The 16,337-nt window shown below is 31.7% G+C and overlaps 1 protein-coding gene across 1 annotated transcript in view; it reads left to right on the forward strand.

The window, feature by feature from the left end:
• The first annotated feature begins 2,564 nt into the window (after window positions 1-2,564).
• Window positions 2,565-16,337, forward strand: part of LOC130665753 (uncharacterized) — a 35,369-nt gene continuing 21,596 nt past the window's right edge. The window contains exon 1 of the mRNA XM_057466307.1: window positions 2,565-2,982. Coding sequence (XP_057322290.1) covers window positions 2,970-2,982 — 13 coding nt within the window. The 5' untranslated portion in view covers window positions 2,565-2,969. The remainder of the gene's footprint in view (window positions 2,983-16,337) is intronic.

Here is a 16,337-nt window from a genome sequence, read left to right on the forward strand (position 1 = left end):
CGTTGTAATTATTTAAATAATTATAAAAGTTAAACTTTATTTTTTAATCTCGTTCATCGGCAGAGATACGTATTATTGAGAGCTTGGCTACGTCACGGAAGCAGCTGAGAGAGAAAAATAAAGATATAAATACATTAAAATCTTTTTATAAAACCATATAAGTCGAAAATAACGAAGTCATTTCATTAATTTCTTTCGTTAAATAAGTAATAATTATTAATTTACAAATTCGTTATATTATTATAAATTAAAATAATAAATTTTTATAATTATTACGAGAATTTAGTAAACAAAAAAATTCAAACACTACATTAGCTCACTACTTTCACTCGAACCTCCTTAAGGAAAATGATCACAAATACACAATTTCCTGACTCACAGGTGTTGGGAGTATAATTTCACTTAAATATAAACTTTTTTTACACCCACCGATTGAAACACTAATTTAAAAGAAACACAAAAGTATTAAAAAATATATATACATATAACAAATTAAAATCTATTAATACTAATAGATGAATGGACTAAGAGATGAGCATATTAAATTGAGCTCACGTTGGTATCTTAATCCACTTTAAGGAGAAAAACTCAGATATGGTCATGTATAACCAAATACGGAAAATGGTGCTATATGATCATACATGATTATATATAACTACATTGCACGAGTTGTAGATAATTTAAAATATGAAAAACGTAATGATAATTTATGTATTATACATTGAAGTTAAAAATGCTTCGTAATATGGACATCAAAGACCTTTTTTCTTTTTCCTTTCGAAAAAAAAAAAAATCTGGGCATCGGTTGGCCCTGCAGCCAGCCCCTAAACTTCCCGCTGTTTTCGAGCTCTAAGAGCTCGAAAAAATTAGTATAAATACATTTTCGAGCTCGAAAATACCTTTGTTTCTCTTTTCTTATGAGCTTTCTGTTGGATTCTCTGTACAAAAATCAATCTTTATTCTTATATATACTTTATTTAATTATTTCTTTTTACTAAATATTCTGTTCGAAATAATATTTCGAACAGTGTCGCATTTAAGTCGTAGTATATATATTTGAGTTGAGTTCAAAATGTGTATATGTTTACTTAAAGAAAGGAAAGCTAGCATGGATCAAATTTTATGACCTTAGGTACTTGGGTCGACGAGAGATTCCAAGTAAATGCAAGGCAATATGTTTTTCTTCATTTGCACTCATATATATATATTTTGAACTTAGAGATCTTTGTTATACAAAAAGAGGAGAGGTTGGTGGACCTCAGTGTTAAATAATATTAAAAGAATAAGTTAGTCTAAGCTAAATCTCTTTCGAGTGAAGACATACCCTAGAGCGCGTATTTTAATAAAAGATATAATATTCATTTGTTTAATAAATTGATTTGTTTCATTCACGATTACCATACCTAAATTTCCAACAGGTTATGGGCCCAGAATACGCCGTGTATTAAAATCGTGAAAGAAAGATTAATTTATCAAAAGAAAAAAATTGAATAGTATAAAAATTTGAAAATCATCTTACATCAAATCTACTATCAAATTTTCTAATTTTAATATTGAAGTGCATGTGATTTTAAATGATTAAAATAATTAAACAAAAATAAATTATAAATAATCATTTTCAAATAAAATAAAATTAAATATAATTCCTGATAATAATGTGCTGAATAATAATTACATAATGAATAGTGATAAAATTTTGAGTTTAGTTTACTTTAATAGTTTGTGCCGTGATTATATAAAGTGATTATTGCTGAGCCTCAAATAAATTGAAAGAAGAAAAAAAAAAGAAGATTCTTCAATTTTACACGTCTGATTGTCTTACAAACAGAGCGATTATTGCTCAAAGTTTTGATAGTCTCCAGAGACGAATCAAATTGTCCTGAGCAAAAGGCGGAGAATTTATTTTAGAAACAAAAGAGGTTTCATCCAGATGACAACAACCGTAAGCGTTCTAGGAGTGATAGAAGGGGTCATATACAGTCCTGTTCAGCGGTGTCAAAGCTGTAAAGTCAGGCATGGTGGTCATTTCAGATAAGAAAGGGGTAAAAATTAATAAAGGTGGTATACCCATCATGGAAGGTAAGCCCTCTAATAATTTTATTCAGATTGGCTCCACAGTTCAAATACATAAAGCTCATTCTGTCGCTCAAGAAATAATAAGACGAATTATAGTACATAGCATAAAAGACTAGGTCATATAAGTGAGCATAAATTTGTTAAATCAAAGAATCATATTATGATTGAAACTTAAGGCAGATAATAGAAATCATTTGTAATAATTAAATATGTAAAGTGTGCGTTAAAAGAAAACAAATTCGATTATCATTCAAAACGGTTAAAAATCGAAATCATGTTAGGAGCTCAATATTCATTGTACATTCGGATGTACTATAGTCCAATCATTCCGACGGCTCTAGAAAAGAAAAATTATTTTGCCCGATTTCTAGATCATTATACACTCGTTACTGTATAGTATATTTAATTAAATATAGATTTAACTCAGTTGCAAAAGAGTGAAGTTCAATTGAATGTCAAACTAGTTTATTTATGTACATTAAAATTGGTAGAGAATATTTGTTTGAAGTTTAGATAAAATTTCTGGATAATGCAGTCCTCACTGCAACATATTTAATTGATAATGTTCCGAGTAAGGCCTTGAAAGAAACTCAAACATCATATGAAATGTGGTATAATAAAAAGGCTATCAACCAAGTAATTTAAAGTGTTTGGTTCATTGTGTATATACACAAGAAAAACTAACAAAAATAAATTTGGTGAAAAATCATCAAAGGGAAATAATCTGGTAGATTATGAACCAAACGGGTACAGAGTTTTCGAAATTGAGAGTGAAAAATATGTGGTAGTGAGAGACGTTATTGTAGACAAAAGAAAAATTTTTTTCTAGACCGAAAATAAAATCTGTTCATGTTGACGAAATCTTAGGTCATGAAACTGGTGTCACTAACAAAATGTTAAACCCAGGTAAAGTAACTGTAGTCCCTAACAGTATGTTAAACCCAGATAAAATAACTGGTGTCACTAACGTAATGTTAAACTCAGCTAAAGAAACTGTAGTCACTAACTAATTGTTAAACTCAGTCAATCATTCGAGTAGTCACGGACGAAAGGTTAAACTCAGGTAATGAAACTGTAGTCACTAACTAATTGTTAAACTCAGTCAATCATTGGCCTGAATGAATCTGATACGGGCAAATCAGATGGGTTAGTCAAATCTGGTCATGATAACCAGATTGTGTAGATAAATCTGATAATAATAAATCAGATAGTTCAAAGAAATCTGATAGTAGTAAATCAGATAGTTTAAATAAATCTGATAGTAGATAAATCAGATAGTTTAAATAAATCTGATATTAATAAATCAGATAGTATAAGTAAATCTGATAATAATAAATCAGATAGTTTAACTAAATCTGATATCGATAAATCAGATAGTTTGAATAAATCTGATAATAATAAATCAGATAGTTCAAAGAAATCTGATAGTAGTAAATCAGATAGTTTAAATAAATCTGATAGTAGGTAAATCAGATAATTTAGATAAATCTGATATTAATAAATCAGACAGTTTAGATAAATCTGATATTGTTAAATCTGATATTAATAAATCAGATAATTTAGATAAATCTGATATTAACAAATCAGACAGTTTAAATAAATCTGATATTAATAAATCAGATAGTTTAGATAAATCTGATATCAATAAATCAGACAGTTTAGATAAATCTGATATTAATAAATCAGAGCTTAGATAAATCTGATCTTAATAAATCAGATAGCTTAGATAAATCTGATCTTAATATATCAGATAGCTTAGATAAATTTGATATTAATAAATCAGATAGTGTAAGTTAATCTGGTTATGATAAACCAGATAGTTTAAGTATATCTGATAACGATAAATCAGATTTAATAGATAAAGTAAATAATCATAAAGATAATAAAATTCCTAAGTTACATAATAGGAATAAATCAGAAGCCAGTTGTAGGAGAAGTAATAGGATCAGAGGCCGTCCTCAGATTTCGTATAGTGAAAATAGTTTACCTGACGATTGCATGCTATCCGCTCAACCAATAATACACAAAATTCCTAGTTCGTATTATGAAATTAAAAATAGGAATGATAGGGTTGAGTAGGAATGAGCTGTTAAAAGTGAATTCGATTCACTTCGTATTAATAATACTTGGACATTGGTACTGAGACCTAAACATAAAAATATTGTAGACTGTAAGTGGATACTTACAATTAAAAATTACGAATTTGGAAATCCATATAAATATAAAGCTCGATTAGTTACTAGAGGTATTAGTCAAAAATATATGGTAGACTATGATGAAACTTTTGCGCCAGTTGCTAGAATGGCTAGTTTTAGATTCATAGTTGCAATTGTCAATCAGAATAATCTGTTACTGCATCATATGGATGTGAAGACAGTTTTTTTTTGAATGGCAAATTAAAGGAAGAAATTTATATGAAAATACCAGGAGTCAAATGCGATAAAAATCAGGTGTGCAGATTGAACAAAGCTCTGTATGGTTTAAAGCAGGCTGCACGCTGCTGGTTTGAAGCATTTGAATCTACATTAAAAGAATTAAATTTTCAAAATTCTCCTGTAGATCGTTGTATTTATATTTTAGATCTAGGAAATGTCTTAAAGAACGTTTATGTAGTATTATATGTTGATGATCTTTTTGTAGCAACTGCAGATATGAATACTATGAATATTTTTAAAGAGTATTTGATGAATAAATTTCAGATGGTCAATTTAAAAGAAATTAGATCATTTTTAGGCATAAAAGTTACAAGAAAAGATAATGTAATAACATTAGATCAAAATGCACACATCAACTCAGTCTTAAATAAATTTAATATGCATGATTATGAAAATTATGATGCGCCATGTAAAAGTGTTATTGGTTGTATAAAGTACATAATGGTTTGTTCACGACCAGATTTAAGCATATCAGAAAATATCGTAAGTAGATATATGAATAAAAACAATAAAAACACTGTGGCAGTATCTGAAAAGAGTATTAAGATATTTAAAAAGTTCTAGTAATATTAGATTAACATATACCCGTAATAATTATAAAGAAATAATCAGCGGTTATGTAGACGCAGATTAGGCAAGTTATAACAACGATAGACAAAGAATACAACCGATTATTTATTTAAGTTATTCGATCATTGTACTATTTGCTGGGCATCTAAACGACAGGCATCTGTAGCAGGTTCATCATCAGAAGCTGAATATATTAGCGGAAAATATAAAGATAGTTATATTAGGGTCAATAGTAATTTATGAAGATAAAAATGGTTGTATTGGTATCGCGAACAATCCATCAAGTCATAAAAGATCGAAAAATATCGATATAAAATATCATTGCTTTCGTGACAAAGTAGAGCACGGTTTATTAAAACTAATTTATATGTCTACAGATCAACAGATTGCTGATGCACTGACCAATTATTTGGCTGAACCAAAATTTGTGGAATTCAGAACACAAATGGATTTGAAATAATTTTAAAGAATATATTTATGTTGTATATATTGTATATATATATATATATTATAGACTGTATAATTGAAATATTTAAGATAAATGGTCGGATTAGGTTTTTCTGGGTTTTCCTAATCCCTTTGCAAATTAGTTGGGCCATAATGTTCGCACTCCCAGATTGCGTGAAAGGATATGTCTTTACAATTTAATTTTAGAAGTTAATTGATATAATAAGTTTATTGTAAAGGTATCATTAATAATTAGTATTATGATTGTGTAAGCTAATTTAATCTTAATTTTATTTTATTTAAAGATTAATTTTTGAGGGGGCGTGTTGGATTCTCTGTACAAAAATCAATCTTTATTCTTATATATACTTTATTTAATTATTTCTTTTTACTAAATATTCTGTTCGAAATAATATTTCGAACAGTGTCGCATTTAAGTCGTAGTATATATATTTGAGTTGAGTTCAAAATGTGTATATGTTTACTTAAAGAAAGGAAAGCTAGCATGGATCAAATTTTATGACCTTAGGTACTTGGGTCGACGAGAGATTCCAAGTAAATGCAAGGCAATATGTTTTTCTTCATTTGCACTCATATATATATATTTTGAACTTAGAGATCTTTGTTATACAAAAAGAGGAGAGGTTGGTGGACCTCAGTGTTAAATAATATTAAAAGAATAAGTTAGTCTAAGCTAAATCTCTTTCGAGTGAAGACATACCCTAGAGCGCGTATTTTAATAAAAGATATAATATTCATTTGTTTAATAAATTGATTTGTTTCATTCACGATTACCATACCTAAATTTCCAACACTTTCCAAGCTCAAAAAGATTACGGTTTATGTTAAAATTAAAAAATTTATAATCCAAAATAATGAATGAATGAGCGTTTTTTATATATTTATTTACAATTATGTTCAAAAATTAGCTCCAAAATAAGTATTTACGTGATACGTTGTATCTACATCGTGTAAGTATATCGTGATACCAGCGAACATGACGATTTTTGAGCAATCACTTTCAATGACTTATATAGAGAAGAACATATTAGTTTTGAGTAATTCTGTTCAGTAATTATGATGTTTTTCAATGGAAAAAGCAGATATGGATTTTAAATTTATTATTCCGTCAACAATATCTCTGGAACGGATTATCTCATTGGGACGTTCTTGGCAGTAATCGAATGCTTTTATCGAGTTCTAGAGCTGATTAGATTTTAGAATTGATCGATATGATAAATTCCGAAATATCCACGAAAAACGGAAAAAAACAATTTTTTTCCATTCTTTCGTCGACGATATCTCTTGAACGGATTATCCGATTGAGACGGTTGAGGTGGCAATCGGCGCGTTTTATTGAGATCTAAAGCTGATAAAATTTTGGAATTGATCGATCCAACAGTTTTCACAATATTGAAAAAAAACGAAAAAAAAAATTTTTTTTTTTTTCGTATTTCTTAAATATCTCAGAGTTTATTTGACTGAATGGTCTGAAATTCTTTGGAAAATCTAAGTTCAGAAGATATCTTTCGAATGCCGCAAGAACCATCTAATTCGGTTCATTCATCAAAAAGATATGAGAGGTTTACATCCACACACACACACACACACACACACACACACACACACACTCACACACACACACACACACACACACACACACACACACACACACACACACACACACACACACACACACACATATACATACATACATACATACATACAGACATCGCTCTGAAAAAGTCAGAATAAAACCAATAACTTCCCGAATTTTCAGAAAATCGTCGATTTTCTCCGCGGGAAGTTAAAGAACGCATCTCGATTAATGTACCTGCGGTGAGAATCGAATCCTCGGCTTGTGGCTCCATACATAATCGTACACAATGAGAGATGTTATCATATATGCGTTTAAGTATAATCATATCTGAGTATTTTTTCCCGTAATGAATCTATCAAATGACTCATTACTATCCCTGATTAAAAAAAGCGATTTAAAACGATTTGCGATGTTAAATACCCATAAGAAGAGTTATTCAAAAGCATTAAGATGCGTTTTCATTTGTTTCTCTATTCGCACTCAAGTGAATAAATGGTACTATCTTTGTTGCACTTGTACAGTAAATGGAAACTTTGTCCAAGCTTTTCTCGTAAACAAATGGAAGTTGTCAAAAAATTGAAGTGCACTTCGCTAGTTCATAGAGTAAAGCATCGGGTCTGTGTCTTTATTTAGCGACAAAATATCTGAAAACGGTTCTTAAAAAGTATTTAAAATTTTTTATTTCGAATCGTTTTAAATCGCTTTTTTTAATCAGGGTATGTCATAAAACTTCTCGCCGTCTACGAGTAAGAGAAAATCAAAAGTATTATAGTCAAAAATATATTTTTGACATCTCCAAGCCTAAAAATGCAGTTTTTATATGATTAAACATTGGAAAATTTATAATTAAATAAAAAGTAATAATTTCTCAAACTTTACGTTTACTAAAACTCTTAAAGCAATCAATTCATTTGGGTCTTTTCGGTAGCGATTGAAAGGTTTCATTAAGGATAAAACCTGATAATATCTTTAAGATCATTTTCATAAGTGGGTTTTAGACATTTAACAGGAAACGGGAAGAAGAATTGTTTTTACAATTTTTCTCGACGGTATCTCTTAAATTAATTGATTGATAGAGATATTTCTTGCAGCAATCGAAAGAATTCGTTGAGACAAAGATCTAACGAAAAACTTCGAACCATCAGACAAGAAGATAATGCATTACTGAAAAAAAATGTAAGAAACAGTTATTTTTTTTATCTATTATCAATAATCTCTCAAATGAGCTAACCGATTCAGATGGTTCTCAAAGTGCGAATTGACAGCATACTGATAGGGATACAAAATTAGTACGTTAACTAAAAAAAAAGCTTTTCGTGGTTTTACATACCGATTCGGCTATCATTCTGAACGTACTCAGAGTAGCTTCTTAAGACTTTAAATGTTAATATCCAATAAAAACTCGGTTTTCTAGTCAAATTGAAATCCATAACATCCCTACTGATGAAATTTTGAATTTCCATAATAGAAAATTAAAAGTAGGAAGTATATACTTAAAAAAATCAATCATGACTATATAGCATTGCGAAATCTGTAGACGAAAAATTTTTTCGTTCTGCATTTTTAACTCCTCACCGTAAAAAATGGAAATTGTCAATTACAAACCTAAGTAGCATGCTCAGAAAATTTTCATGGTATTGTTTACCCGGGAAAAAATGTTCAGGCCTGATCAGACATGAGCAGGCATGAGTCTTCAGGCCTGATCAAACATGAAAAATGACCATGCCTGACCAGGCCTGATCAGGCATGCTCAGGTCTGATCAGGTCTGTTCATGCCTGTTCATGCCCATTCTGGTAAAACAATTATATATAAAAAATGGTCCTATATAATTATATATAATTATGCATAACTATATACAATTATATATAATTATTTCTATAAAAATGAAAAAAAAATAAAAAATATGGGAGTGTCTAGGATTCGAACCGTGGACCTTGCGCTTGAAAGTTCGCCTCGTTACCTGTTGACCTAAGAGATTGCGTTGAAAGATAGGTCTCGTACGAACTTCAAGTACTGAAAGTCTTAAGACTCATGCCTGTTCATGTCTGATCAGGTCTGATCCTTTTTTCCCGGGTTATACGTGATAGATTCTTGGTCAAAAAAATTTTATATCTATGAACAGACATGAACAGACATAACCAGGCATGAACAGGCCTGATCAGGCCTGAGCTTACTCAACGCTTCAGACATGAACAGACATGATCAGACCTGACTGTATTTAACGCTTCCGACATGAACAGACATGATCAGGCCTGAACAGGCATGATCAGACCTGACTGTATTTAACGCTTCAGACATGAACAGACATGACCAGGCATGAACAGACATGGACAGGTATGGACACGTATGATCAGGCCTGACTGTATTTAACACTTCAGACATGAACAGACATGAACATGCATGAACAGACATGGACAGGTATGATCAGGCCTGAACGCATATAACGCTTCAGACATGAACAGACCCGATGAAAGCTTGGGATTTTTTCCCACCAGTTTCTTCCCCCACCACCATAATATTAGAATGGGCGCATGCGTCATTAAATGTGCGCGTGTACCAAACCAACATTTAAAGGGTGGGGGAAGAAACCGTGGTAAGAATAAATCCCAAGCTTTCATCGGGACGGCTATTCGCTATGAGTGTAACTGCAGCGCCAGACAAAATATGAACTACGGGAGGCTGTCAGAGTATGTTTTTATACGCATGTCAATAGTAAGAAACATAAAAATAAATAAATATTATAAATAATAGTAAACAAAAAAAGTGATAAAAAATATGTGACAGATTTATAGTAATTGCAGTTTTGTTTTTTAGTTAAATAAATCAACAACAAGTAAGTATAATGATAAAAAATAAAAAAGAATGCAGTAAACATTAAGGTTAAGTTGTTTGAAATTCATATCAAAGTCAAAAAATTGTACTAAGGAAACAATCAAAATGAAAAATAAATAATTAAATAGTTATCTCAATGTAATATATAAATATTTATTTAATTAATATAAGTAATAATAGCCTCCCGTAACGCCGAAAGTAACTACTGCGAACGCTTCAGTCGATTTAATTTCCCCTACCATGGCTTCACTCAGAGCGAATAACAGCAATACGGATCGTGAATGGGCCCTGATTAAAAAAAATGATTAAAAAGTATTTAAAATGATTTGTTTTTTAATCATTTTAAATACTTCTTAATCCTTCAAATCATTTCTAATCCTGTCTCTTATGGACATTTAACGTGTGAAATCATTTTTAATCATTTTTTTTAATCAGGGAAGATATTTTGTCGTGAGGATACTTTGTTGCGCGTATATTAACGCATGTAGCCATAATTTCCAGTTCCGTGACCATGAGAGTTAGAGACACGGACCGGTTAGAGGAGGGGGCTATAATTTTCTGTTTCGTGACCGTAAGAGTAAGAGACACGAACTGGTTGAAAAAGGGGGATATAATTTACAGTTTCGTGACTTTAAGAGTTAGCGACACGAATCAATCGAAGTAAGGAGCTGTAATTGTCTGTTCCATGCTTTTAGAGCCAGAGGCAAGGACTAGTGAAAAGAGGCGAATTACTTTTCTGTTCCATGGCCGTAAGAATTAGAAACACCGACTAGTTGTAGAATATTAAAGATATCTTGAACACAGTGCAATGAAAAGGTGTCTGACGCATTTCTCGCACCAGTAATTTACTGTAGGTACTTACGCATGGCTTGCTCAAGATCTGCTCAAGGCTCTAGGTCAATTTTGAACCTTGAGCAGATATTGAACAAGCCATGCGCAACTATTTTCAACTATAGTCTTCCTCCAGAATTGAGTTGTAATCTAGCATGAATTTCTTGTGTTAGGCTTGCACTAGGCTTGCAATTTAAATCTAGTCACATGTATCTGCAGCGAAACACATACGTAGAAAAAGACACTAGCACATATCGATTTTGAAAGCAGACTTGCTCAAGAATTAAAAAAGATTGTTTTATGGAAAGTTCAGACCCGACTAAACCTGTATTTAATGGTTCATGTCTGACTAAGTATAAAAAGGTCTGATCATGTGAAGTGTTATTTTCTTTGAGCTCGTAGAGCTCGGAAATACTAATATATTAAGAGCATTATCAAGCTTGTAACATTTGAAAATATTCACAATAATGTTTTCGAACGCAAGGAGCTTGAAAACAGCGGGAAATTTTAGGGCTGGTCCGCAGAGGCAACCAGTTTTCAAATTTTTTTGATTAGACACATTAGGTTAGTTTTTCGATGAAATCTTCTCAGTAAAAAAAAAAGGCCATTCGGCAGCCGAAATGGAAGTAGATTTCTCATTGTTTAATTTTTTTCACAGTTCAAATAAAAGTTAATAATGAAATAAATTTTTTTTTTACATTTTCTTAAAAATTCTCGAGATAATAAAACAAAAAAAATCCAAAAATTATAAGTATAATGCCAAAAATTGAAGCTAACTAAATGATTTTCAGAAGAATTTTTGATGATAATACACTATATGTTTTGATTTGACGTTATTTAAAGATACGTATGCATAAATTCAAACTATCGGACCAATGGTATTCCGGACCCTATTCGAAAAATTATGATAGATTATGGTTTTAATGTTCGAGAATTTTACCATAAGGACAAAGGCGATAATTGGCTTTCAATAAAATCTACGAATAAAATATTCTAAAATTAAAAATTGATTGCGATACATCAAAGTGTCATACTTGAAATTAGTACTAATATTTGAAATAAAAAGCCTACTAAAATATCAAACGACGAGTAGATATGGAGAATATTATCATCATAACTAATGTTAATCTTGTTATTGATATATCATATCATTTATACACTGTCGATAAAACAAAATTGTATATACCCACTGAATTGAGATGTATGGATTTTATAAGTGTCACACTGCGATAATATGAATTTAAGTAGCTCCATGAATGTACTAAGAAGTAGGAGAACTAATGCAATAGCAAAATTTCATTGAATAGTAAAATAAGTAATTTCAGTGGTCTAGGCATATATATAGGTATGAAAATTAAAGCTTATTCGAAGAATAAGTAAAAATATATGAATTTTGGACATTTTGAAAATTTAGAAATGCTATAACTTCTAAACTAATCGACCGATTGAGCTCATTTTTAAACTCGAACAAGGTAGTCACCCACAAAATACGTATACTAGGTTTCAAGGTTATCGGTGTGAAATTGTGGCTATAATCAAAGTGAAAACCCGCATAAAATTAGTTTTTATAATAATTTGTAAATGTTCAAAACCATTTATCTACTAGAAAAAATGGTCAAATTAATGAGCTGTATAGTCAAAATTGTAGGCAATCGGACGAGCTTTCACATAGAACAAACGAAAATAAGCTATCTCTTTCCGTTTAGAAGTTACATCCAGTTAAAGCAGCAAACAAATTTTTTTTGAAAATTTTGCAAAATTTCAATTAACCATAACTTCTAAACTTATTGGCCGAATTGGCTCATCTTCGAACTCATTCAAGGTAATCGTCCATAGAATAAGTATACTAAGTTTCATTAAGATCGGTGTAGAATTGCGGACGCTATCGTTGGAGAACGGCGCGTTATATTATATATATATATTGTGACGTTATTTTTTTGGACGAGGCTTGGATTGAGTTGACGTCACAAGCACCAACTGATTTTGGGGCATAACCGAGCATGGTAACTCAAGATTTAGAATTTAGCTACAGTAAATTGCGATTTTTTATACAGTTTTTTTTTGGTGATCAAAATATAGTCTAAGGATTAAATATGGAGTAACGTTTGGCTACAGAAAATTTATATGAGAAATTTATTATGGGATATGGGTGGAGATTAGAGTTGGTTAAAAGATAAAGTTTGAGTTTTGGAATTTTCAGTTTTTGGTTTATTGAGTGTGTGGAAAAGTCGGAGCAACCGTGGAATGGGGCTCAAGTAATTGCCACCCGGTTGTATCTGATGTCAGGATGCTTGCCTGACCCTATGAGACTTCCATGTGGAGTGTAGAGGTCTAGCTGAAATGCTAGCGCTCCAAAATAGGGACTATGGACTAGGTGTAAGAGATCAGTTTTTGTTATTATGATTGGCAGGACTCAGCGATGGTTTAGTGACCACTATCGCTGTGGAAGCCGCTATTTCTGGTCATTTTTGGAGTTTTAGGTTTTGTTGGTAGGCCTCAGTGGACAGCTTTGACCAGTGTGCTGCTGAGGGTAACCGTTGGTCACTTAAATTTAAGAATTTTAGTCTGCGATCTCACCGAAGCCAAGTCCAGGAGAGCGCACACATTGGGATATCCATACTCAATATCGAGTTGGAGTTATGGAGTAAAGTATAGAGAGCCGGTATAATGGCGATGATGTTTTTGGTTTGGGGAGTACAGTAGGGGATTCGACTCTGGTCGCTCGAAGCGAGCAGACGTGTTCAGGAGTGATGCTTCAGAAAGCTACAGGTTGGAGTTATCGTTACAGAAGTATTGCTTTAAACAGTGTGAGACGTTACTTGATATTTTATTCATCAGTAATCAGGTATGAGATAATTATTATAAATAATTAATCGAGTTTGAGTTAGAATCTTGAGGTATTATGTTACGGTTTTAGTAAAAGAAAAGATGTAAGATCTGTGAAAATTATGAGAAAGTAGTTACAGTTTAGAGTCATGTTCGCGATCTATTGTTAATATTATTTTTTTATAAAATAATTATAGGGAATATGTTAGTCAGTAAGTTAATTATTGCCTAATGAACGTCAAAAATGAGATCCAGGTACGTTAGTCGTACGATTTTTGCTACAGCAAGTATGCTAGAGTAACAAATTTAAGATTATGGTTCCCGTTCACCGAGTACTATTTGAGTATCGGTTGGCTCCAGTTATTTAATTATTTTAATTAATTATTTTTAATTAATTTAGTTATAAGGTTTTGACGCGCATCATTTAGATGCCAAGTTGCCGTCCGGATTTACCGGATCGTTGTATTTTTCGGATTCAGTATTTTGTTATAGAGAGTAAGATTATTTGTATTATGTTCTAGTATTTGATTTATTGTTAAATAAAAATTGCAAATCCGCTAATAATTTACACGAGTTTGGGATGATTTAACCCGGACCACTCCCTCTCTCCATAAACCTACACACTGAGCGACACCACGGCATACCGTAACTCTGTTTTTAGTGCTCCAGTCTCTGTCTTGTTTTGCTATTAAGTTTTGAATTTTACTTCTGCGTGGTTTTGATGATAATTCCACAGATCAAAAATTATAAAAATTTCCGTAATTTACTGGTTTGGTGATTCCAGTGATAAAAATTACCTGGCGCCCTATTAGTATTGAGACCGGAGGCTAAGGACAGAGAACGAAGTTGTAGCGCAAAGATTAGCGTATAATTTTTGCGTTATAATATATATATATATATATATATATATATATATATATATACATATATATAAATACATATATAAACTTTTGAACTGAATGTATTTCCTGACTCAGCTCGTCGAGCTGAGTTTAGGGGTAGCAAAATTTTTCCAAAATTCCATCATGAGGACGAATACAATAGTTAGATTTTTATGAAATCTACTAAAATTATATTAATCGAGGATTTTCCTTCCAATAAGCCGCCCGACTAGAAATTTTTATGTGAGACATTGGGTCCTTATGGGGTTGCCCTATAGGGACCGCACATAGGGATGTAACGCAAAGACCCAGTATTCAAAAGCATTAAAAAGTATTAAAATTTTTTTTTTCTAATCGTTTTAAATCGTTTCCTTTGATAAGGGTTGGGCAGTCCCAGCAATGCCCCAATAGGGAATTCCCCAAGACATCCCACTAGCGCATTCCTATTAAAAAAATCTGGGCGTCGGTTGACCCTGCGGGCCAGCCCCAAAACTTCCCGCTGTTTTCGAGCTCAAGGAGCTTGAAAACATCACTGTAAATATATTTTCGAGCTCTTCGAGCTCGAAAATGCTATTACATGGAATGATTTTTTTATGAGCTTTTCAAGCTCTAACAAGTTACGTTTTATGCTAGAGTTTGAAAAGTTAAGAATCGAAAATCATGAATGAAGAAGCGGCTTTTAAACTTTTATTATCGATTATGTTCTCTGAAATAAATGTGTTGAGGCAGAAATCAATGTCAGTGATCAAAATCAAGATTTGAATAAGTTTTGACTTAGGTCCGAGCAATAATATATGGAATATCCGAGAAAAACATTAAAGACTGGGTTTTTCATTTTTTTGCTGACAATATGTTTAAAACTAAGGAACAAGTTATATGACATTATCTGATGATCGGAAGAGACTATAAAGAGAAAGAGTTGGCATGATTTCAGACACATTTTAGCACATTATATTTTGATTTATCTGGAAAAAATAACATAAAATGTTATTTTTTTAACTTTTCAACGCCGATATCTTTTGAACTAATCGACCGATTTCGACGTTTGAGGTGGCAATCGGCGCGTTTTCTTGAATTCTAGAGCTAATAAAATTTTGAAATTGATCGGATGAGTCACTTCAAATATAATCGAAAAAAACCGTTTTTTATCATTTCTTTCGCCAACGATATCTCTCGAACAAATTAACCGATTGAGATGGTTGAGGTGGCATTCGACGTGGCTTATGAAGTTCTAGAGCTGATTAGATTTTGAAGTCAATCGTTCAAGTCGTTTCTGAGAAATCACTAAAAAACTAAAAAAAAAAATTTTTTTTTTTTCGTAATTCACCCATATTTTCGAGTCTGCTTGATCAAATGATCTGAAATTTTCAGGAAAGTTGAGGCCCAACAAGCTCTTTCGATTGCCACCTCAACCATCCAAATCGATTCATTAGTTAAAAAGTTACAAAGAGTTTACACACACACACACACACATACATACATACACTCGGACATCATTCTGAAAATAGTCAGAATAGCTTTCTAGGACCTCAAAACGTCGACATCTGATGAAAACTCGACTTTCGAAAATCAGGGTGAAAACAATAACTTCCCAATTTTTCGAAAATCGTCGTTTTTCTTAGCGGGAAGTTAAAAAATATTAAATTGGGAAAGAAAATTTCAATTTGATCCGAAATGTGATTTAATATATTAGGAACATTACTTAGAGGAAATTTACATGGATTTAATTAATGAAAAAATCCCGGTGACTGCTGGGCTCAAACCTGCATCCTTCCGATTCAAAGTCTTTGATGCTGAAAAAGAGATTATTATTTCTTATTTTCACGTTGGATTTTGCC

Source organism: Microplitis mediator, chromosome 3, assembly GCF_029852145.1.
Source record: "Microplitis mediator isolate UGA2020A chromosome 3, iyMicMedi2.1, whole genome shotgun sequence".
NCBI lineage: Eukaryota > Metazoa > Arthropoda > Insecta > Hymenoptera > Braconidae > Microplitis > Microplitis mediator.